This window comes from Camelina sativa, chromosome 18, assembly GCF_000633955.1.
Source record: "Camelina sativa cultivar DH55 chromosome 18, Cs, whole genome shotgun sequence".
Taxonomy (NCBI): Eukaryota; Viridiplantae; Streptophyta; class Magnoliopsida; order Brassicales; family Brassicaceae; genus Camelina; species Camelina sativa.
The window spans coordinates 12,072,387-12,097,098 of record NC_025702.1 but is presented as its reverse complement, the minus strand read 5'-3'; the positions used below and the strand labels follow the sequence as shown (position 1 = coordinate 12,097,098).

The window sequence follows — 24,712 nt, the reverse complement described above, 5'->3', positions numbered from 1 at the left end:
GTGTATTTACATGCTGCATTGTGTGAGACTATGAGGCTTAACCCACCAGTTCCGATCGAGCGTATGTCTCCCGTTAAATCAGATGTGCTTCCAAGTGGCCATAAAGTCGAAGCAAACTCGAAGATTTTGATCTTCATTTATGCGTTGGGTAAGATGAGAGCCATATGGGGAGAAGATGCATTAGAATTCAAGCCAGAGAGATGGATTTCAAAGACCGGAGCGTTGAGACATGTACCTTCCTTCAAGTTCTTAGCATTTAATGGCGGCCCGAGAAGTTGTCTAGGTAAACATATAGCTATGATTCAAATGAAGATTGTGGTGGTGGAGATATTACAAAACTATGACATCAATGTTGCCAAAGGGCAGAAGATTCAACCAGAGAATCATATGATTCTTAGAATGAAGCAGGGACTTAAGGTTACAATTAACAAGAGATGCTAATTAAGAAGATATTCATCTTTAAATTATTGAAATAAGTATGTTTGTTATAAGTTCTATTTTTTTGAAACCATAGCCTTAGTAGGTAATAAAAATGACAGAAATTAAAGTGTGATCTACATTTATTTCTAGATTCCTATGTGTTTCTATTGTATATGCTGTTTCGTATTACCGGAGCATAAGCACACATAATGAGGAAACATACTCAAAGAATGTATATAACTGGTTTAATGCATGCTTACTAGTTTACTACATTAATTATTGATTATTCAACGCGCAGTTTACTCAACAAAGTCTTAACTCGACGATAAGGAGGAGTTAGGTCATCCCACGGGACAAACTGTGAATTCTATTCAACTCATAGAGGTGCTTATATATCCATCCATTTTAAGTTGGGCAGCAAGTCGGAGTCACCAAATTAATTATGCAGGACAGCTACGGGTTTGGTAATAAAGTCCCTCAGGACTTGTGGGGTGGGTCTTTGCCGGCCAAAACGATGAACAATCCTAGCCAAGCGGGTCTGATCCATAATCCATTTAACATGCCATAGACTGAGCCGGCACGCTATGAATTTCGAACCTGATAGACTGAGCCGGCACGCTATGAATTTCGAACCTGCCGTTGTGTCAAAATCAGTTCAACTAGACCAAGAAAACGTTTACAAAAGAACGGTCAAAATTTAATTTAATTATTAACGCAAGCTCATGCTTGGCTTGGTTGGCCTCTTGGTCGGCTTTGGCCATAATATTGGCTATTAATGGCTATTAGGATTAGATTAGACTAGTCTAGACATGAATGGATTAGCTCAATCCAACATCAATGACAATAACTATCGATATTGTACATTAAAAATGATCTTTCTATATTTGGAAACGCCACAAAAAACACGAGTTCAATGACAGGGATCTTGTTTAGATAGTTAAAGATATATGATAACGAAAGTAGAAAACATATACGTAGACACCGATTTCTGAATGTAAATGTTAGGTTCTTAAGACATTATTTAGTTTTTATTTGGACTTAATGAAATGATGGACCATTTAGAAATCGTTCACAATTTCGTCTCATCTATTTGCTGGTTAGTAATTGGTACCGACCCCAACATATTATGATGGTGTATTGACATTGCACGCCTTTACCATTTGGATTTGATAGATATGATATGATCAGATCTATTAATTCAAAATATTCATATTCTCAAATAAACCGACAAAATATAACAATTTTCCAAAATAGAAATATGTTAAACACGACTTGTCTACATGTAATTTTACACACGGTAGAATTTTTAAAAATTAATATGTGATAAATTAATAAAAAATTTCGGCTCCAAATCAAACAAGTGTAAAAATTAACAAAATATAATATAGTAATAATTTTAAAATCTCTATGTATTATATGGTCCTGTTAATATAATAAATTAATAATTATATATATATATATATATATATATATATCTTGATGTACTGATGTATGCTTTTAGTTTTTTCATAAATAAATTAAAAAACTGTAGTGGTATATTATACTATGTATATAACTGTCTAACATAATAAATAAGTTTTTTGTAAAATTTTAATTTCCAAATATATCAATTTCATTTCGATAGTTTTATGGACCGTTAAAATACGATAGCAAATATAATTTATCTCTTAATATAATATATTTTGAAGAAAAGAAAAAAAGAAGCAATATCATTAATAATTAATTTGAATTTATGTATATCATTGTATAAGTAATTCTTCTATAATCCTTGAATTTATTGTCTAATTTGTTGTCAAAAAAGTTTTTCTAAATATTAAAATTATATATATATATATGTATACATATTATTGTTATTATTATTATAATTATTATATACATATATATATGTGAATTCCACACCAATTAAATTTGTCCACAATAATTGACATAGTAGACGCCTATCTTTCCTGACTTTTAATAACACCAATGGTAATATGTTCTTACACATAGCAATGCATGCTACCATGCATAAATATGACGTAACTTAATATTAGGTCTCGGCATAAAATCTAAATCCGAAAATCCGAACCATATTTGAACCGAAGTAAGCGAATTAAAACCTAACCGATATTAAGGAAATAATCGATCGGTTCTTGGCTTTCATTATTTTGGATATCAGATATTATCCGATCCGAACCGATATCCAATAGATATCCAAATATAATCGAACATATAAGAAATATATAGTATGATATTCCGATAAATATGTCTCATATATTTTATGTATTTATATGGTTTTATGAGAACCTTGTCATTTATTTAATTTCTATCTTTTTTGTTTTAATACTCCATTAGTATGATTATTTGGGTAAGATATGTACAGATAGTGGAGTTCAATCTTCTATGTAAGCAAGGTGGGTAAATGCATCTGTTTTTGTAAGAAGAGAAGGATAGTCTAGTTTCTGAACAGCTTTCCCCGAGCAGATTCTTTAACCCACTTGATACCCTCTTCAAAGACACATTTCGTAGCCATTTCAAGGGAACGACCTGGACTCATTTCCGTCAGAATGTTCAGCACTTCGTCTGAGTCGTAGTGCCAGCCCGACATTCACGAGTACCCTATGCAAAAATTTTAAAATGTGCCTTTTTTTGCTAGTGTTTTAAAATTTTAGGTTTTCTATAGAAGGCCACAATTTTAAAGACTTTTGATATATTCAACAAAAACAAAAGGTCTTTTACATATAAGTAAAAAAGCTTTTACACATATCCTACCCACAAAAAAATGCATTTTACATATATATTGTTTAAAAGATTTCTATGTAAAAAGGCCTTTAAAATTAAAGGTCCGCATCATTGGCTTCAATGGCTTCCCCTGTGGGCCGGGCGTGGACACTCGCCACTCTAGCTGTAACTAAGTCTCGGATTGCTTTAGTCTTCTCAGATGGCTACGTCGTCATTGGCTGGTGAATAGTATGGTGGACAAAGTCGAGCCGGGAAAATATTTCGCTTAGAGTTGTTTGAATCTGCGTGGAGAAATATTTCATGAAGTGAGAAAACATTAACAAAAATTAAGAAATATTTCATGAAGAGATAAAACATTTCTGATGGAAGGACCTTCTCCAACATGTCCATTTGATCAGTCAAGAGAAGTTTCAAGTCTGAAATGGAGCTCTTTAGATGGATGATGTCACTCTCTAATTCAGAGATGACAAACTTTGCCTGAGCAAGAAGAGCTACAAAAAAAAAAATCAGAGTTTTCAAAATCACGAAATGAAGATATCAGAATCGAACCACAATCAACTCGTAAACAAAGTAATCAGAGTCGATGAGCAAAACTACCACACCAAACGAAGAAATCGGAGGCTCCAAACCAAAAAAAAAAAAAAACAAGCGACTAAGCGAGAGACGAATTACGAAAGGAAGATTTCAGAAAGGAACGAAGTAATCAGAGTCGATGAACAAAAACGAAAAAAAAAACCAGAATATACCGGAAACACATAATAAATCGAAGCCCCAATTATAAAGCTCAATAAATAAATAAAAAAAAAAGCAAAATTAAAAATCAGAGACGATGAACAAAAAGGACTAACCAGAATCTCCAGGAAACGAAGGAATCGACGATCGCAGTTCGTCCTCCTCTCCTCCTACACGATCCACTACACAAAGCGAGAAGAGAAAAAAAAAATCAGAGTCTTCAACTCACGAAACGAAGATATCAGACTCTGAAATCTAAACAGACTCGACGATGATATCTAAAAAAAAAAAAAAAAAAAAAAAAAAAAAAAAAAAAAAAAAAAAAAAAAANTTATCAGAGTCCGATGAACAAAATTGGAATCTAAAACGAAGTTATCAGAATCCGATGAACAAAATCGGAATCTAAAACGATGCTATCAGAGTCAGATGAACAAAATCGGAATCTAAAACGAAGCTATCAGAGTCAGATGAACAAAACTAGAATCTACAGAAGAAATCGAAGCTAGAGATGAATAGAAATTTACTTGTAACGAGCTGGAGAAAGCTAGGGTTCTTCGATGGAGATTGGATTGGGGGGAGAGAGAGAGAGAGAGAGAGAGGGAGGAGGAAGATGTTCAGGGAGCGGGAATGGGAATGGCAAATTCCGTTAGAGTGAAATGTTTTGAAAATTTGATTACTTAACAAGAGGAGGAGAGGAGGAGGCAGGCACTGTGATTTTTTATTTTGAAAAATAAATAAACAGCCTAGATTTAAGCCACGTCATCAATATCGACTCGCCTAATCGAAGGCTCCGACCGAACCAGCAATATTTTAGAATTCGTCATTCGGATCTGGATATCTCTATCTGCACAGATGCACGAGCATCATGCCCGTGCGTGTGCAAGCTGGTCGCTGGCTCCAGACCCTCTCGATTCGATTGCTTGGCAGGCGAGTTTTTCAAATTTTTAATTTTATCACACTCGGTTTTTAATCTGGATTGGATTTGTCTGGGTTTTGCTAGAGTTTTAATATTCGATTCCCAGCTACTTTTTCGATTCACTCATTTTAAGGTCATGTACGCTTGGAATTTTCAGTACATCTAAGGTCTTTCAAATTTTGCATTCTTCTGTAGCTGGTTGAAGTAGTATGTGTAGGGCGTATGAATAGATCCACCTTGTTAGTTAAAAACGATTTGCTTGGTTTAAGGTTTGGTGGAGCAGTTTCACAATGTTTCTTACTCTGTACTGTTGTATTGTATTCTCTAGGTTGCGGATAATAATTTCCTTCATGATTCTTCTAGCATATTTGGAAACTTCAGTTTTCTGTTCTCAGCACTTGAAAATTTTCTGTAAATCGTTTATTTATTTTTCACAATCTTGGAGACTGCGCTCTGTTCACATCTAGTCTGTCTTACTCGAAGGTTGATGAAGGAACTGCCACCTGGGGCTTTTCAGAAAGCTACGCGAATCATTAACGGTAAGTCTTTGTTCCATTAACTAATTTTGCATGAGTTTTAGGGTTTCTGAATTTTTTTTTTATGTATGTATGTATGTTCCTTTGAACAATAATGTAATAGGAAAACTCAGTTGAACTAGTTATTTTCCTACTGTATTCTGGCATCTAGGTTTTACCATGATTTCATTTTTCTGGCCTATTATTAGGTGCAATATGTATGGTTGGTATTGGATAAGTCCTTCCTTACTGTTCCCGGCAAAACTTGACTTTCATTGTTTTCTGAAATGCAGACATTGTTAAAAAAAAAAAGTTCCACGAAGGCCCCCCACAAGTTAGAACCCAGGTAAGCTTCATAATTCATTCTCCATTATGCATATGTGGGAATTTTCTGATGTGCGTATAAAGTCATCTACTTTGTGTCGAGTTATCTTATTTAAGTATTTTGTATTGTAGATTAGTATTGCTGTTGCTGCCTTGGCGGTGCATGTTCCTGCGGCAGATTGGGGAGATTGGTGGTATAGTTAGCTGGCTTAGGGATGAGATGAATATGCATCCTGAATATGTGCCTGGCTTCTTGGAACTCCTGACAGTTTTGCCCGAGGTAGAGTATTTTTCAACCCTTTGTTTTAGTGTTTATCTCACTCAGAAATTAAAGTGAATCCATGTCTCCGGCTATATAGGTATGAAAGGCCTTATATTTGTCTGGCTTGGATCTGCTTACTTCTTAGTTATTCTGGTATTGCTGACCTCAAATTGGGCAGACCTATTTGGTAAAAATATATATGTATCTTTTTACTGTTAGTGTATTTATGTTTGAGTAGCATTCTAATGTTACTCTGTAAGTGTTATTTCAATCCCTCAAGTATTGGCTGGACAAGAACTTGCTATTTTGCATGGTCCCCTTTGCAAAAATTGTATCTAGTTTATTTGTAATCAAATGAAGATTCTATTATTTTTTTCCTAAAACTCTGCTGCATCTTTTCATCTTTCCCTTTTATTGACCTGATTCCCGTTAGGGATGTTTGACTTCACTCTAGATGGTTATCTGATTCTTCATTTTTTTATTGTCCTTCTTGCTACGGCCAGGAAACGTTTAACTACAAAATAGCTACTCATCTGGATCGGCGACGCCAGTTCGAAAAAGAGCTTACTTCTCAAATTGAAGCTGCAGTTAGTATCTTAACAGCATGTTTAAATATAATTGAACTTAAGGAACCGGTCAGAGCTTATCTTCAATATAGAGTTATGACATAGTTCAATAAACAGTTTGTGATTCACTTTCCATGCTCCCTCTGTATATCACTTTGAAATAACCTTTTTTATGTTTCTAATGCATTTATGTGCGTTTCTTAGTTTACACTGATTTTTGCTTGCTATGTTTGCCCTGTAAAAGTATTTTTGCAACTTTCATGTAAAAGCTTGATTGCATCTTAGGTTTTCACTCACCTGCCAGAATTTTTATATTTCGTCTTGCATTATGGTTAGCTTCTGAATAATGTCCGGTGTTCCTGTGTGCTGGATCAGCTAGTGTCTTTGGTGTTGCAAGAAGTCACTTATTGTAAATTTTGCCTTGTAACTTGATTTTTCAGGTTCTCGAGGCATTTGCTTCTTGGCTCCGTCTTAGGCATGGGTATGCACTTTTCTTTTCCTTTTCTATTTCCAGTTTTTATTTAGAACAAAAGCTCGTCTAGATTAGAAATATTCATTGCGAGTTCATCAGATTGTAAATTGTTTTAATATGGGTCACAGATAATTTCCTATATTGAATTTTCTTGACACATAGCTAAGGTTATCTGATTCATTGCTCTACTAGCTTCTTTTTTTTTTTTTTTTTGTTGGACAAAATTTGGTTTCTACTAGCTAGCCTTCACTATTTTCACCAATTCAACTTAGCTTATTAACTTTGTGGTGGTCTTTTTCAAGATTCCTGGAGCAGTGCTTGCCTGTCATCCATTGGTGCATTCAGCTCTCTCAAGTTCTACCTGTTGGAAAGACTAATATATACTCGTTTGAACTGTATGCTTAAGATTTTCTTATTGAATTGTGGAAATTAGTGTTTGATGCGTGTTCATTATAGAATTCAATATTAGAGTTTTAATAGATAGACTTCATTATCAAATTCGCAGTTATCTCTGAATTGATACATCACACAACATCACCAAGTTCTGGTGGTATTTCTGCACAAACACCCTTGATTCAAGTTATTGTGCCTCAGATTTTACGTCTTAAGATCCATCTAAGGGGTTCTTCAAAGGTACTGTTTACCTTTTTTTATTGATACAAGTTGGTGGCTGAATCTGCTTAATGTGCTTCATTAGTTCACAAATTTTCTGTTTCACTGGTCTGCCGCTTGAACGGCTATGATTCTGATCCTGTTGCGCCTGGACTCTACTAAGAAAAAAGGTTATGAGATGCATCAAATAGTAGGAAGCTAAGGGTGATTTTCTGTATATATTACAATGTCCCTCATAATTTTGGCATGTGATTATAACTTTTTCTTTTGACTCTTAGAATTTATTTACTTACAGGATGACGAAGATGTCAAAGCCATTGGTCGATCATTCGCTGACGTAAGCGATTCATATGTTGAACTGATAGCTACTGGTATACAGCCTCAATTTCTGATACTCTGCCTTGTTGTTTTAAGTGTTGTGTTTCACGTCCCTTGACTGAGTTGGGTGCGCTAAATGCTTTAGTTGGTAATCTAATATATTCGAAGGTACTATTTCTGGCCTCTAGGTTCAGATGAATCAATGGTTATTGTGCATGCCCTTCTGGAAGTTACTTCACACCCAGAATTTGATATAGCCTCGACGACCTTCAACTTTTGGCACAGTCTTCATTCTTCAACTTATGTTGACAAAGAGGTAAAATGATATTGCTCTTTTGGAAAATGATGGATGGCTAAATTTTTATTTGATTGATCATCGTTTGGTGGAAACTATATTATATGGGTTATTGTATGCTCTGCATACTATGTCACCACCTATCCATTGGTTCCCCTTCACAGGTTGGCTTCAGAGTTCAGTATCCTGAAGATTCTCAAGGCCTGTCATATGAGGACCTTAAGGAAATCAAGCAGACTAGATATGGTAATCAAAGCTGTTTATGGCTTGTTCTCAACATTACAGAAGATCAAGACCTCTCGAGATCAGAAGTGTAGCCCTCAGAGCTTTCTAAATAGATCAGCCTGACCTTGGATTTTCTTAATTGAACTGCTTAGCACTATTGTTCTCCCTTTGTTGCCATCCTTTAGACTTGTTTCTTGAAGCAGATAAAGTAATGTTCTTCTCAGGTTATTTGGTTGTTTGAGTCACCTAGCTTTGGTAGGGTGCTGTATCTCGTAATGTCTCTTTTGATGGACTTATTCCTCTTAACACATGTTGAGATGTTACTACTAATTGTGCTCTCAATCATCTCCGATGAGACCAAATTGCCTCATGCTCTGTCATTCCAATTTGACTGATAAATTTTGTGACATTTTCCAGCCGTTGGAGACGTATCAATAGACACAGCGTTAATCCTCTGGGAGGGGATACTACTCTTAAGATTCTCTGCAGTCACTTGGCAGTATCGTGTAACTCCGTTTTTTTTCCTTTTTATTATATATTTTGCTGTAAAGTGTATCAATTAATGTATGAAATAAAGTTCAGAAGTTAATATCATTTCATTTTGCTGACAAACATATCAGTTAATATACTCCAATTTGACCAGAAAAAAACCATCAACATTTCATTTCGCTGACAAACATATCAGTTAATATACTCCAATTTGACCAGAAAAAAACCATCAAAAACCAAACTTTTAGGTATTCGAGTCGAGGCTTCGTTTTGGTTATCTAAATTAAGTTACACATACAAAAAAATAAAGAAAATAAAGAAAAGGAAACAAATTATTGCATGATGCTATCTATTAGCATATCTCATCGCAATTCACGTATACTCGTAAAAGTTATGACACTTTCCAAAACTAAAAGGGCATTGGATAGATGTAACATTATGTTTTAGATTTATAGTTATAACTTGTAACACTCTTATCATGGTGGTTATAGACGAGTTAATTAGCATTTCATTAACATCTGAAAATGTTGAAAATATTCAGCTGGATATCATTTTTAAATATACGACACTGAATGTTCAAGATTTTTCTAGTTCTTTCATTATAACTTTTTTTGGTCAAACGTTCTTCAATTATACCTTTTATGCGTATATATAAACCATTTAATAGTAAAATATCTATAAATTAATAAATATTTTTGGTTTCGAGTCGGATCACTGTAAAAAAAGAATTCGATAAAATAATAAAATAATATTTTTTTAAAATTTTTTATATAAAATATAGTTCTAATAAAAACAAAATTAATAATCATTACAAAAAAACAAAATTAATAATTATGTAAATTTACTTATATATATATATATATGCTGATAGTAATTAATAATATATATTTTAAAATTTTGAATTTTTTCCTAAACTTATATCTATAAAAAAAATGTTATGTTGTTTTTTCAAATTGAAGTGATATAAAATATTCTATAAAATATCATAAAAATTGCCAACTTTTTTGTAAATTTTAAATTTCTAATATACTTCATTTTTATTTGATGATCAAGATACTACGTTCCACTAAACTAAAATTATCAGGATAAAGCTCAGCTAATCTCAGGAATATTGTCTTGTCAAAGTGACAAAAAAAAAGCTTATCAGACCTAATGGTTATGCATGCATTGACAAAATAGTTCACACAAAATTACCTTTTTAAAAAGACTACCAGTGATGCAAGTTGGTTGATTATGCTGGTTTTATTCCTTTGCTATCTTGAATCATCAAACGCTTTTCTTATAGCCATTTTCATGACCCCTCTAGCTAAACAAACATTTTTTTTTGAATTAGTAAGAGGTTCCGGGCCTAAACCCGTTCTATCTCTTAGACTAAGGACCAGAGCATTTTATATGGTGTTTCCCAAGCGTCGTCCCTCGAACCGGCGACAAACATATTTTATTCAGTAAGACATTTCATTTATCATCTCTAGTAAACGTATATAAATGTCATCTAGTGGATTTTACTCAGTAAGATATATATTTTGATATCTCTTTTGTTGAAAGGCTTTAGATAGAAAACAAAATCAGAAGTACGGAAATATATCAAAATTCCAAATGTTTGTCATCTTTGGGTTGTTGTTTATACTCTTTCATGGAAGAGATTCAAATTACCACAAAATCTTATACTGTGAACTCCAAAGAATATTTTTAAAGTTTGAAAGGAAACTATGATTCAGCCCACTTTGAAGTTATAGGCATCTAGAGTTAACCAAATTTATTAACCAAATTTCTCTTTCACACAAACAAGGATTACATCATAATACATCATAATTCATCGAAGTCGAAACAAAAAACATCAAACATAATATAGAAACATTCAAAGTAAACCCAAATCTTAGTTCTCATATTCTCAAACTTCCCTCTGCACAGGCACAACTCCGCCACCAACGCCAGTCTCTCCTAGCTCACTTCCACTGGACTCCGGAAACCCCTTGGTTCCTATCATTGCAACAAGACATTTCAATAAATCACACACAAAAGAAGAAATAACACCAAAATCTTAGATTAAACACATATCAAGGAAGAGAGAGTTCTTACCAACGGTTGTGCCAAGTGATTGTGGAGACTCAGAGTCTTCAACAGAATGTGGCGATTTTGGCTTCACCTCCTCCATCGCAGCACCACCGAACCATCCTTTAATCATCCCGACCATTCCTCCTCCTTCCACTTTCTCTTCACCCGCCTCACCGTGTTCTCCCTCTACCGATAACTTCTCGCTAGGGGTCTTCTCCACCTTCACATCCATCTCCTTATTCGTGGTTTCCTTCTTCTCTTCTTCTTCTCCAATCTTAAGTTTCTCAGCAATCACCTCAGACAAAGCCTTGTCTTCTTCTCCAGGTGTCAGTTTCTCCGCGAGATAATCCCTACCGGACACATCTTTCTTTTCCACTTGTTCCGTCTCCTCTACTCCACTTTCACCTCCAGAGAAAGGTAACTTCCCCGTCACGGTAGACTCTGTTTCTTCATCCTTTACGTTAACCGGAGTCAATTTCTCATCCTCATCATCAACAGTTCTCGCCGCTTGAGTTTTTTGTCCCTCTGGGATTTCTCCGGAGTAACCTAGCATTGAAGCAAACTGTTGTGCGTAAGTCTTAGGTTTTGTCTCATCTTTAGTCTCCTCAAAATCATCTCTCGACTCCTCAAACTCATCTCTCTCTTTAGGACGAGATTGCTCCGGTGCGAGTAATCCATCATGAGTCTCCGTCGATAACTCTCTTCCCAACTCAGTCTCTACTTTTACATCATCACTTCTCGCCGTCGGTGAGTTTCTCTCTTCTGATGCGTCGCCGTATCCAGGTCTTCCCTTAGCTAGAAAATCTGGTTCCCCGTCAAATCCCGTCGGCGTATCCTTATCTACTACTCCAGACTCTTCCTTCACATCTAACTCATGGCTTCTCACCGGAAAGTTTCCACCCAACGGAGCTCCTAATGCGCCGTCAGATTCCGGCGAATACTCGTTTCTTCCTGATCCGATCTTCTGATCAAACTCATCTCTTCCAACCTCAGCTCCTGATTCACTTCCAAAACCCATTGGATAGTTCTTGTCGAGTCCAGACTCAGTCTTGAGATCAAACTCATGGCTTCTTGATGGAGAGTTCTTGTCCAATCCAGATTCAGTCTTCATATCAAATTCATGGCTTCTTGTCGAAGAATCTTTTTCAAGCTCAGCTTCTGATTCACCTGAAAATTTCGATGGCGAGTCCTTACCGCGTACAGAGTTGAAGTCTTGATCGAACTCTCTGAATTCTTTGCTTCTCCTCGACAAGTTTTTTTCGAATCCTTGTCCTGGTTTCTGATCAGCAGACTCATCTGTTACTTTAATCTGACCAAAAGACTCAGCAATCTCTGGTACTCCAGCTTCTCCACTTCCTATATCAAACACAAAACAGAACACAGTTATTACACATTCATAAACCCTAAGAACACACAATCCTAAATCTCACTGTCAAAGATCTAACCTGTTTTGGTGGGATCAGTAACTTTGGATTCGTAATTAGATACACCACTGAGATAATCTGTTGATCCTCCTACTGGAACAGCTGGATCATCCTCGATCTTTATAGGAGTCTCGAAGTTGACCTTTTGTTGACCACCGAGATGATCATCTTCACTACTTGGAGGAAACGTCCTCGAAACATCCTCTGTTCCAGAAAGCAGAGACACAGGAGTGTTCAATGACTCATGATGAGTCTCTCTGCTCTCTTCTCTATCTGATGGTTCGGACACAGGATGACGAATTAGCACATCTCTGATCTCTTCCTTGTCCGATGTATCCGTCGTTTTTGGATGATTAAACAAAGACTCGTGTCCGTAAGAAGAATCATGTATTGGTACAGGTTCAACTGGTTTGGAGTAATCAGAAGATACAGGTTCAACTGGTTTGAAGTGATCAGAAGATACAGGTTCAACTGGTTTGGAGTAATCAGAAGACACAGTAGGAAACACCTTTGTCCCTGGTGGAACAATCTCCTCCGGTGCTGGAACACTAGTTTCTCTGGGATGACTCAGAGTCGCAGGTTTACCTGTTACACCTGCATACACAATTACAAAACCGTTAATGTTACAAAAACATAAGATTTAGATTATAAATAATAGAAGGAAGATTATATAAAAAAAAAGTTACCATGTGCACTGTTCCCTTCTGATTCTAGCTCATCATCTTCGTCGTCGTCATCATCATCAACGACATCGTGATCATGTTCATGGCCTTGACCAGTTTTAGTAAGACTGTTCTTGAACTTCTTAGCTCTTGCCTTCACTTTCCTAAACATCTTAGTCGCACCATTCTCATGATGTTCAACTTCTTCTGTATTACACAAAACACGACAAATCAAGTAAATTAAAACGAATGTCACATAAATAAATAAATAAAAAACTTCTGAGATTGGAGTGTATAAAATAAATAAAATAAAAATATATACCTGGGTGCTGCTGTTGTGTTTTGAGTGGTTCCTCTGTCTGATCCATCTTCCAAATATTTTTTTCTTTCCGAGAGATGTAATCAGACTCTTTATTCCTCCTCCTGATGATTGTTTTCGAGTTTGCATATTTTGAGTGAAACAGAAGAGCGTTTCACTAAAGTTTATAGAGATACTGAGAGGGAACAGTGGACACGTACAAGGCATCTGTTTCTTGGTGTCACGTCAAAGTCTTTGGCTCTCTAACACGTGTCTATGTCGGCTTGATCTTTTTCTCTTTTTCCTTTGTTTTTTGTTTTTTTAAATTAGAAAAACTGATGTCGGTATGATCTTTTTCTCTTTTTCCTTTGTTTTTTGTTTTTTAAATTAGAAAAACTGATGTCGGTATGATCTTTATTTATTACTATATCCTAAGCCTTACGTACGTTTCTATTAATAGTAGTTGGTCGATGTGTATTGGCTGGCCCATCATGTGGTTATTTTTACGTTTACAAACTTTGGGAATTGGGGCTGTTAACAAATGGCACATCATTCTCATAATTAGGAAAACGTATTTGAGATACCAACTGCATGCTGTTTTCATAAAAGAAAATGGCAGATCGTTCTCATTTGATTTCGAAAGACGACATGGTTGTTTCGATCTTTCTCTCTCATGTATGAGATAGAGAAAGCATTTTTATTAGATACATATTGAAAAAAAAAAGTAAATACTATACTAAAAATGGTATTATCATAAATTTCATTGAATATTGTAGTTTTCAAATTGCTATAAAGTTGAATGTAATTTTAAAATTTATTATTGAATATACTTTCTCTATTTTTATATATGATTTTTTAGGAGTGTAAACACAAAATAAGATATCATTTTAATTTTGTTTATTTTTAAACTAAAACATCATTTAATATCTATTTAGACACAATTCAACCAATAAGAAAATAATCTACACAATATAATATACTTCATCTATGTGTCTAATGCTAAACCATAAATGTTTTATTATTATCTTTTGTAATATGGTTTAGATTAGGCCTTTTAATTTCGTCATGCGTGTCTGTTTAACATGAAGAGGAAGGGGCATTTGCCCTAAACCACCAAAAATTTATGATCTGTTAGGCCACATTTGTCTATTGTACAGATGAATGATAAATTGGCAGCTGATATCTTCATTCAATCTTGTGTGAATAAAATTGATGAATCAATAAAAGACTACGGCAAAGAGATTTGAAGATTTCCGACCTGTGTATTTTTTAACTTAAAAAACTGTTTTAGAAAATGCTACACTATCTCTGAGATACAGGTGCATATGCTGATTTACATAATTTACTTTCCCATGTTACCGACGAATTAATTGGCTCAGTTCGTCCAACTAATCCAAATCCGGGATTTGAAGCTTATCTGTCAATACAATAAAAATAGAAGGATTGCTCTTCAGAGTGTTGACACATCAGCTTTTTAGTTGAAGAAGGAGCTGACACATCAGCTTATTTGCTTACCAATGAAAACATTTCATTAATACAGCTCATATCTCTCAGCTAATAATAATCAGTATCTCTAGATTTTTAGGAACTAACACATCATTTAAATTATGTAACCAATTAAATTATAAGAAATAATAAAAATCATCAATAATTTTAGAAAACAAATTTTTAAATTTATAGTCTAAATTTAAACTACATTAATAAAGGAAGATTTTCAAAAATACCATTTTTTTATGTCATTTTTCAAAAATACCTTTTCATGGTGTCTATTTTCAAAAATACCCCTTTTAATATATAAAATGAAAAAATTATATACTTTAAACCCAAATACTAAAACCTACCCCCTAAAAATTATATCCTAAATGTAAAAATAGAGAACCCAAACCTAAAAAAAAATTTAAAAATTAATTTAACATACTTTAATTGTATAAAAGAAGCCAAAATGAAAATGTTCAAAAAAGGTATTTTTGAAAAAGGTATCTTAAAAAGGGCATTTATAACAAATTCTCATTAATAAATCACTTACAATTTTCAAAAATATAACAATATCAACTAATTATATTAATCATTGTATATCGTATCAATATCTTCCAAATATACTAATGTTAACCAAGTATAATAATAATATACTAATGTTAACCAAGTATAATAATAATATTTTCAGAAAACAAAGGTTTAAATATATAGCTTAAATTTAAAATAAATTAATAAATAATTTATAATTTTTTAAAATATACTAATGTTAACCAAGTATAATAATAAAATCAGTTCAACATAAGTATCATATTAGTAAAGTATAATATTAGTCAAATATATATATATAATACAAATAAAATAACAATATAATACAAATAGAATATAAATTAAGATTAACCACTAATAACACAAACCAAACTAAAGTAAAACTATGTATGTGTATATTGACTTACATGGAATTATTATCAAACAAAACAAACCAATTAGATTTTTAGAAGAAAAAAAAAACTTCTCGCAGAACAAAAAAAACTATATAAAAATTATGTGATTAAATTTATATAAACTACAAAAATAATACACCATAAAATCAAGCTACACTAATATATCTCCCAGAAGAAGTAAATAAAATAAAATTTGAGATTAGTGTTGATAGTGATTTCATATATAAGAACACCAACTAATGGAAAATTGAACAATTTTTAAGTTCCAGAATTGAAGGTTTTATATTTTAGTTTAAAATCATTGACTAAAAAATTACTTTGACAATCAACCTACTTGCTATGGTATTCAACGTAAGTATAATAGTATGAGAAATTGTTAATAATACCCTTTTACAGATAGTCCTTCTCAAAAATATCATTGTTTGGTTATTTTCATTTTTGTCCTCTTGTGCATAATTACAATGTGTTAAATTGATTTGTAAATTTTTTTTTAGGTTTGGATTCTCTATTTTACCTTAGAGCATAGTTTTAAGGAGTATGATTTAGTATTTGGAGTCTAGAGTTTATAATTTAGTCATTTTGTATATTGTATTATTAAAAATGGACAATAAGAGAAAGTATTAAATAATACACAAAACAAGACTAAAGTAAAAATATGTCTATGTACTTTAACAAATAATAACTTTTATAACAACAAAAAATACTATATAACAATTATGTGGTTAAATTTGTATAAACTACAAAAAAATACAACAAATTCAAACTACAATTATATATCTCTCACAAAAGGTAAATAAAAAATAAGAACATACATTAGGTTTAGTTAGGCTATTTGAGATTTCTCTTTTTGTAATTTTATTAGTGCATTGTTATATGTTATTATTGGATAAACCATTGTTTTTTACAATTAACCCAATTTCGAAAGAAAAAAATTCAATAATTTGATATGTCTAAAAATAGTTACAAAAGTATCTTGCGGCATAGCGCGGATCTAACCTAGTGTTCTATTAAATTTTGCTTTTAAAGATATTTATTTTCTTATTTTCATTTGTGAGGTTGTAATATTGAAACCCATGTGTTTGTTTAAGATTTACTTTTTCAATAAAAAAAACTATTTGGTAGAAAATAGTCTGCACAAAATGCTCACACAAGTTAAATATGATAAACAACATATGTTTATATAAAACTAGGTCACGGATTGTTTTTGTCTTTTCATGTGGCAACGTGGTCATGGCCTCATGAATAGTATGGTGGAACGCTTTACATCGATGAGGTAACTCTCTAATTCAACAAAAAGAGCGATGTAGGTCTCCATCATATTTTCACATATGGAAATAAAATTGAATTTGAACAAAAAAAACCCCAACTAGAATCTACAATCGGAGGCGAGAGACAAGATTCAAAAACGCTCATATAATATACTAGAAAGTAGTTCACGTGATACGTGGTTTATGTATGCATTATTAACTTGAAATATAAAATAATTTTTTTATTCAATTATATTTGAAATGTACAAATGTAATTGTTAATATATATATCTTAAAGAAATATTAAAGTAAATAGAGAATTTGTTAGAAATATCCTTTTTGAGATACCATTTTTCAAAAACACAATTTTTTTTGAACATTTTCATTTTTGCCCTCTTTTGCACAATACAAATATGTTAAATAATTTTTTATAATTTTTTTTAAAATATTACTAAATATTTTTTATTACAATGTATTGTTGAAATTATTTAAACTGTATGTTACTATAGTAATACGACCATTACTTATATCAAAGTCAACTATATATGGTATTTTCGTTAACTAGTTAAGATAAATTATATTTTTATATTTTTTATAATTTGTTGTTTTTTTCGAAAAATAAAAAACTGGTAAGTAGTCTAGAAAGAAAATTGTAAGATCTTACTTAATTTTTTCGATAAATAATTTTATGACATCCTGTATTTTAATTTTATTGTCATCATCTAAAAGTAATAGTTAAGAAAAAATAGTTTTATATATAATAAGTCAATTTTAAAATAATTTATTAAAACGATATCACAAAAAAAAATATCTTATACTATAAGTTTAACCAGTTTTTATAAAAATTCATGAAAATAAAAGTGTGTGAAATTTAATATATTTTTTTATTTTCTATATATTGTCTCTATTTCTAATCATTTTAAGATAAATAGTATGATCAACAATAAATTAAATTTTGAAATTATTATTTTCTATTATATCATAGGGTGATAAAACAATTATGTTATGATACAATTATGTTTTTTCAGTACATATAATTTAAACACAATCAAAATGTAACTTATAAATTACTATTAAATACAAATTTGAGTTGTGTATTTAATACAATATATATGATTATTGAATATAATGTGAGTTTTTATATATTATAAAATCTTTTATATTGAATTAGTCTATCATAAATTAATTTGGTTTCAGTTTTTACTTTGAAATATATGAAACCATTTTATAGTAATAGGAAAATTAGTTATATCAAAGTTAATTAATTCTTTTATGTTCATTAAATAATTATGATTAACTAATTTATTTATAGTTTGGTTTTTTTGGAAAGAAAAAACTGATAAGTATTCTAAGAAAAAAAAAGTGTAATACTTTACTTTGATAGATAAATTATGTTGTCCTATATATTAATTTATTTTCATATCTAAAATAACAACAAATAATTTTATAACATGATAAGTCAATTTTAAAATAATTTATTAACAAGATATCACAAAACATTTATCTTATATTCTAAGTGTAACTAAATTTTTAATAATAATTCATAAAAATAAAAGTGTATCAAATTTAATATACATATTGTTTGTATAAATTGTCTCTATTTCTAATTATTTTAAAATATATAATATAATTAACAACGAATTAATTTTGAAATTATTGTTTTCTATTATTTTTTGGAGGATATAAAACAATTATGTTATGATACCAAAATTTTTAGTGCACATGTTTTAAGGTGACAATTAAACTGTAATTTATAGAATACTATTAAATACAAATTTGAGTTGTATCTTTAATATATTATATATAATTATTGAATATAATATGATTTTATATATATATTTAAAAAATTTCTATATTTTTAATTTAATCTATCATAAATTAATTTAGTTTCAGTTTTTACTTTAAAAATAGAAAATTATTTATTTTTATTTGGTTAATTTATTTATATTTTTTTAGTTGGTTTGATCTGTATTTTTTTAAGTTCTATAGTATATGATTTCATTATAAAATATATTAGATATTGAGCCATACTAAATTTATCTTTCATATTTATTATTTTTTTAAAATATGAAAGATCAATTCATAGTTGTTGTGCGAGTAGAACTCACACATATAAATTTGACCGGAAATTAGAAGATAAATTAATTCGATGAAGAAAACATATTCTTTTATTAATCAAAAACATCTTTAAGATTACAAGAAATAATTAACTCTTCTGAGTAGGATTTTTTAAGAGTGTAAAAAATTTTCTGGTGCTATCCCAATCACCATTGAATAATTAAATGTCTGGTGCTAACTTGTGCTAAAGTAGAGCTTCTTAATCCAAAGAAATTTTTTTTTATTAATCCAATCCTTTTTTTCATACAAAGATCAAAATACACCAAAGTCAAAAGACAACGAGGGAACAAACATACACACACATAAACAAAACATTCAAAAGCAAAACCCCAAATCTTCAGTTGCCAGAACTAGGTTGAACTCCCCTAGCTCCACCAACACCGCCTAAGTCACTTCCACTGGTATCCGAGAACCCCATAGTCCCTACCATTAGAAAAAAAAAACATTTTGAGTAAATCACAAAACAAGTGAAAACACATTTTAAATCTTAGTAAACGATAACAAGGACGAGTGAGTTCTTACCAACGGTGGTTCCAAGTGATTGTGGAGACTTTTCAGCCGAACGAGGCGATTTCGGATTCACCTCCTCCTTTGTACCACCGAGCCAAGAAGTGACCGCTCCTTTAACTTTCCCCACCATTCCTACACCTCCTCCTCCTTTCCCTTCCTCTGCAACCGCCTCACGGTGTTCTTTATCCTCCACTATCTTCTCCGCAGGGATTGGGATCTTCTCCACCGTTACTTCCACCTCCTTTGTCGCCGTTGTCTTCTTCTTCTCTCCTCCTCCCCCAAAATGAAGTTTCTCAGCTATCACTTCCGATAAGACTTTGTCTTCTTCTCCAGGTCTCAGCTTCTCTGAGAGATAATCTCTAGCCGACGGCGACGACACACCTTTCTCTTCTCCTTGTTGCGTCTCCTTCACCCCACTTCCACCTCCGGAGAGGGGCAGCTTGGTCATCACTGTTGATCCTGTTTCTTTGACCTTTTCGTAAACCGGAGTCAACTTCTCAGCAACAGTTTCCGCCACTGTCTGCCCGTAACCCGTAGCGGACCTCGGAGTTTCGTCTTTTACAGGGCTCTCGTATTGTCCCCCGCCGCCGCTTTCTCCGTAGTAACCTAGCTTTGAGGCCACGGCGTTCTTCGCCGCTATAGCTTTGTTTGTTATGGCTGAAGTAGCTGAAGCAAACTGCTCTGTATAAGTGCTTGGTTTTGTCTCATGTGTAGCCTCATCTCTCGTCTCCTCAGTGTCACCTCTCTCTTTAGGGCGAGAAAGTTCCGGTGAGAACTGATCATGAGTTCCCGTCGGCAAGTCTCTTCCCTCCAGTCCACCTCCTGATTCTCCTCCATATCTCGCCGGCGATTCCTTGCCGATTCCAGATTCATTCTTCAGACCAAATTCTTGGCTTCTCAAGTCTCTTTCGAACCCCTGTCCTGTTTTCTGACCTGAAGACTCATCCGTCACTTTCATCCTACCAAGAGACTCAGCAATCTCTGGTATTCCAGCTACTCCACCTAGATTTAAAACACAACAAACATGAGTTCAAGATTCATAAAACCTAACAACACAACCCTAAAAACCTAATATAACTCATTCAAAGTTCTGACCTTCTTTCGTCGGATCAGTGACTTTGGACTGATAATTAGATACACCACTGAGATAATCCAACCCTCCTCCTGGACCAGCCGGATCTTCCTCCAATCGTTTCGGAGTCTCGATGTTTACTTTACGTTGACCACCGAGATAATCATCTTCACCACCAGGATAAAACGTCCTCGTCACATCCTCTGTCGCAGAAAGCGGAGAAACAGGAGTGTTCAATGACTCGTAATGAGCTTCTCTCCTCTCTTCTATGTCGGACACTCCTAGAGGGTAATGAGTCGGTGCCTCTCTTCTCTCTTCCCATTCCGACGTATCCATCGGTCTAACAGGATCAGACAGTGCCTCATGTCCGTAAGCGGTATCATGGAATGATACAGGTTCAATGGGTTTGGTGTGCTCCGAAGACACGACAGGAAAAGCCTTTGTCCCCGGAGGAACGATCTCCCCCGCTGCCGGAACATTAGTTTCTCCGGTATGACTTAAAGCCTCAGGTTTGCCCGTTACACCACCTCTCACGGCAGATGATTCATACACTGGTGCGCCGTGAACTTCTGGATCTTGCTCCTCATACTCATCATATTCTGCTTCGTCCACATCGTGATCATGACCATTACCATGTTTAGTGAGACTGTTCTTGATCTTCTTAGCTTTTTCTTTTACTTTCTTCAACACTTTAGATGCTCCTTTCTCATGATGCTCTTCTTCCTCTGTTTCAGATTCACAAATAGATAAGGCTAACTAATAGGAAGTTTCAATCTAGCTACTTGCATAAATCTCATATATAAATTACCTGGATGGTGGATTCTGATTGGATCCTCTGCCTGATCATGAACATAAGGACGTGTCATCTGCGACTCCATTTTCCAAAGCTGTTTTTTCTTTTTCTTTTATCAAACTCTCTCTTTGTTCTAGTGTTGTTTTCTTCTTTTCGTGTCTCTGATGAAAAACAGAGCAAGGTTTCATAAAGTTTATAGAGGGAGAAATATGACATATGGCCGAACCACCTCGCTCTGGCTTGTACCGCTTTACTTCTGTAGGATTCTGACACGTACCATGCGTCGGTTTAGTCATGCCACGTCTCAGTCATTTGCTCTCTACGTGGCTATGTAACATAGATCATTTTTATATCCGAAACCAATCTTTAAAGAAGCCCTGTCGATTTAACTTCTATTATTAGTCGGTCCACGTATATAAAAAAACGGCACAGCGTTCACATTCTAAAGTTAAAAACGGCGTGGAAAAAAGAACAATTCAGATACCAACTGCGTGCTGTTTGGAAAATAAAAAACGGCAGATCGTTCTCATGTGGCGAGCGTTGCTTCGGTCTTCTCTCTCGTTTGAAATCGAGGAAGATATTTTTTAATTTCTTAAAAAATCAATCGGCGAAAACATTAAAACCGCCAATTTCAAAATTGGTTCTCTTCATCTTCTTCTTCATCATCATCATCACTGTCACAGTCTCACATCCCAAGAAGGAATCTGGGGAATTAAAGATGCGAACTCGATTTCTCAACATCGATTACTTCTCTACTCCACCTTCGGAGGTATTCAAAACCCTAGGTTTCCTCAATCTTCCGGTTCCTACTAATTTCCCGGCACCACTCGTCTGCGACGGGGTCGAAGAGTATCTTCAGTTTGGATCTATCGAAAATGTCAGTCTCCCGATCGTGAATTTGCCTATTGAATCTGCTTTGTCGAAGTTCCTCTCCGATGTGGTTCCCGATCGCGTCAGTGTGGACTATGAAGTTTTTGAAATCGATGGCTCTTCGCTCGGAGATTATTTATCAGACGAGGTAAGGTTCTTTGGGTGTTGAGATTTTTCATTTTTGGAAGGTGAAATTTCGAATTTGTTAAGTCTCGCAGTGTATATAGTGAGATTGGGGTTTTCGAAATTTGTGGTGTATTTGCTTAGTTTCCATAAGTAGAGTAGTTTCAATTTTGGTAGTGAATCTGGAGTTTGAATAACATAAGTTCCTTATCTATTGTAGAAGAAGCATGACGGAGATGCCATTGAGGAGAAAGCTACATTTAACATTATTGAGTTTGAGACTCCGGAGTTGGATTGCGAAATGGTAATGCTCAAGCGATGTAAACATGTACCAATTATGCTAAGTTCAAACAACCATTTATTTCGAAATGGTAATGCTCAATCTTTTGATTTACAGGAGAACAAGCTCTTATCCACTAGTGAGGATCATCTCCAATGCTTCTCTGAAGTTCTCGAGATCGAAAATGAGCCGGTAAATCCCTGAGTTGATTTTAGTTGACACACACCACAGTAGTTTTGCTTTTGCTGTAGACTGGTTGAGCTGGTTATCATGTTATTCTCTGGTTCTGATTCTGACAGAGATCTTCACTAAGCAGTTTCATGGAAATGTATATTAGCAGTATGTATGGAAACACTTAATTGCCATCATCTGAAATTTAGCTAGTCTTCTTATTGTAGGTTAAATATGAAGGGTCAGATGTTATCCTGCAGAACTCAAAGGACATTCAAGAACAGATTTATTCTGTTGATTACTTTACAGAGAACAACACTTCTGAAACAGAAAATGAATGTTTCCGCAAGAATCGACTATGGTTCAAAGATGCCAGGTTTCCCCTTCTAGAAGTGGATGAAGTTAACTTGAGTGATCTATCAAGCTTATCTGTGTTTGATAAAGTATTTACTGTTCTTGAAAGAATCGAACCCTTAGACACTGATGCAGGGAGTTCTCTCATTATCAATTCTAAGGAGCTTATAGGGTCTAAGGATTATGATCTGTTGGAGATCCTCTCTACGGATTGCTGTTTGAACAAGAGTAGCCAATCTGATGTGGCACCAGAGGATGAATCGTCTGAAATGGATATAGTGACTATCCTGGATATATCAGATGCTGAGGAAAATTTTCAGTTTGAACAACAGGGAAAGGTGGCTGTCCCAGTAACTTTTGAAGAATTTCAGATCCTGGATGTGGAGATATCTGATGTTTTTGATATCTTCCTTTGTCTTCAAAAAGCCATTGAACCAGAAATGTGTTACGGGATGTTCAGTAAAGAGATGAGCTTCAAGAATTTCGATGAATTAGTTGTCAGTTCCGAACTTGCTTTCACGGATGATGCCTTCAAGTCTCTGCCTACTCCTATTTTACATGATGATGAGGTTATAAGATCTCTGGATGTCATTTATGAGGATGTTTTGTCAAAGATCAAGCCTCAATCCTTGTCTGCCTCAAATGACATATACTTGCCCTGGAACCTTCTTGAGGAAAGAAACCACAATCATTGTGAGTATCTGTTTGAAGAAATAGTTACATGCAAAATTGATTTTAAGTGGGAATCTTCAGAAGGAGACAAATGGGTTTATGATTTCGTTTTCTCTGAGGATGCTCTCTGCGAGCCACTTGCTGAGAAGTGCACTGAGCCTTTCTATGGTATATCTACCCTTGATGAGCATGCTCCTGTTAATACCTCCCATGGGTCATTGGAAACCCCTTTCCAAGAAACAGGAGCCAGGGATTGTGGAGGGGATGATAATGCTAAGAAGGCTACACTGTTCTTCAAATCAATGTCTGCTTTTGATGACTTGACCTTTTTCATGGAGCCTCAGAAGGCTATGATTGAAGATAATCTCGAGTCTAGAGTCGAAGCTGCTAAGACTTCCAACCACAAAGTTATGCCTACCGACTCGAAGGCGTCATGTTTAGTTGGTGGCATGCACCCAAACCCAAAGACAGGGGAAATGATACTTCACAGTGTGTGCCCGTCAGAAAATATTCTGGCCCTTGTCAGGGACTTTGTGAGGAGCTATTTAACTCTTGTGAAGGATGAATCAGAGAATTTATCAGAAGATAAACTTAAGTTACTCAGCATATCCAAAGGAAAGCTTATTGACTGCATAAGAAAGGCAAATGTCCACAAAACACAGTTGGCGGATGATAACTCTTTCACGTTTGCATTACTACTAGCAATTAAACAGATGACATGGTATATGTGTTTCTTCGGTATCCGTGTGGCATATCTCTATCTTAAGAAGTTGTGTCGA

The 24,712-nt window shown here is 34.0% G+C and overlaps 5 protein-coding genes across 8 annotated transcripts in view; 3 read left to right on the top strand and 2 right to left on the bottom strand.

Moving 5' to 3' along the window:
• LOC104761242 (alkane hydroxylase MAH1-like) overlaps window positions 1-611 on the top strand; it is a 2,243-nt gene extending 1,632 nt beyond the window's left edge. The window contains exon 2 of the mRNA XM_010484287.2: window positions 36-611. Coding sequence (XP_010482589.1) covers window positions 36-441 — 406 coding nt within the window. The 3' untranslated portion in view covers window positions 442-611. The remainder of the gene's footprint in view (window positions 1-35) is intronic.
• On the top strand, window positions 4,698-8,748 carry LOC104761240 (transportin MOS14-like). Of its 4 annotated transcripts, none has more exons than XM_010484284.2 (11): window positions 4,698-5,328; window positions 5,598-5,650; window positions 5,761-5,908; window positions 5,988-6,043; window positions 6,394-6,477; window positions 6,897-6,937; window positions 7,231-7,323; window positions 7,434-7,561; window positions 7,836-7,911; window positions 8,047-8,174; window positions 8,318-8,748. In XM_010484284.2, the coding sequence occupies exons 6-11, from the start codon at window positions 6,934-6,936 to the stop codon at window positions 8,468-8,470; spliced, it is 582 nt and encodes a 193-aa protein (XP_010482586.1). In that variant the 5' UTR covers window positions 4,698-5,328; window positions 5,598-5,650; window positions 5,761-5,908; window positions 5,988-6,043; window positions 6,394-6,477; window positions 6,897-6,933; the 3' UTR covers window positions 8,471-8,748. The 4 variants fall into 4 exon arrangements, with proteins under 4 accessions (XP_010482586.1, XP_010482583.1, XP_010482582.1 ...); XM_010484281.2 differs by having other exon boundaries at window positions 5,988-6,077; XM_010484280.2 differs by lacking the exon at window positions 5,988-6,043.
• On the bottom strand, window positions 10,609-13,479 carry LOC104761239 (low-temperature-induced 78 kDa protein). Its single transcript, XM_010484279.2, has 5 exons — window positions 13,331-13,479; window positions 13,033-13,215; window positions 12,368-12,940; window positions 10,947-12,278; window positions 10,609-10,847 (listed from the first exon to the last, which is right to left on the bottom strand). The coding sequence occupies exons 1-5, from the start codon at window positions 13,374-13,376 to the stop codon at window positions 10,759-10,761; spliced, it is 2,223 nt and encodes a 740-aa protein (XP_010482581.1). The 5' UTR covers window positions 13,377-13,479; the 3' UTR covers window positions 10,609-10,758.
• Window positions 19,288-21,679, bottom strand: LOC104761238 (low-temperature-induced 65 kDa protein-like). Its single transcript, XM_010484278.2, has 4 exons — window positions 21,479-21,679; window positions 20,694-21,395; window positions 19,611-20,600; window positions 19,288-19,511 (listed from the first exon to the last, which is right to left on the bottom strand). The coding sequence occupies exons 1-4, from the start codon at window positions 21,546-21,548 to the stop codon at window positions 19,426-19,428; spliced, it is 1,848 nt and encodes a 615-aa protein (XP_010482580.1). The 5' UTR covers window positions 21,549-21,679; the 3' UTR covers window positions 19,288-19,425.
• LOC104763397 overlaps window positions 22,046-24,712 on the top strand; it is a 12,846-nt gene continuing 10,179 nt past the window's right edge. The window contains exons 1-4 of the mRNA XM_010486774.2: window positions 22,046-22,481; window positions 22,677-22,760; window positions 22,854-22,928; window positions 23,135-24,707. Coding sequence (XP_010485076.1) covers window positions 22,182-22,481; window positions 22,677-22,760; window positions 22,854-22,928; window positions 23,135-24,707 — 2,032 coding nt within the window. The 5' untranslated portion in view covers window positions 22,046-22,181. The remainder of the gene's footprint in view (window positions 22,482-22,676; window positions 22,761-22,853; window positions 22,929-23,134; window positions 24,708-24,712) is intronic.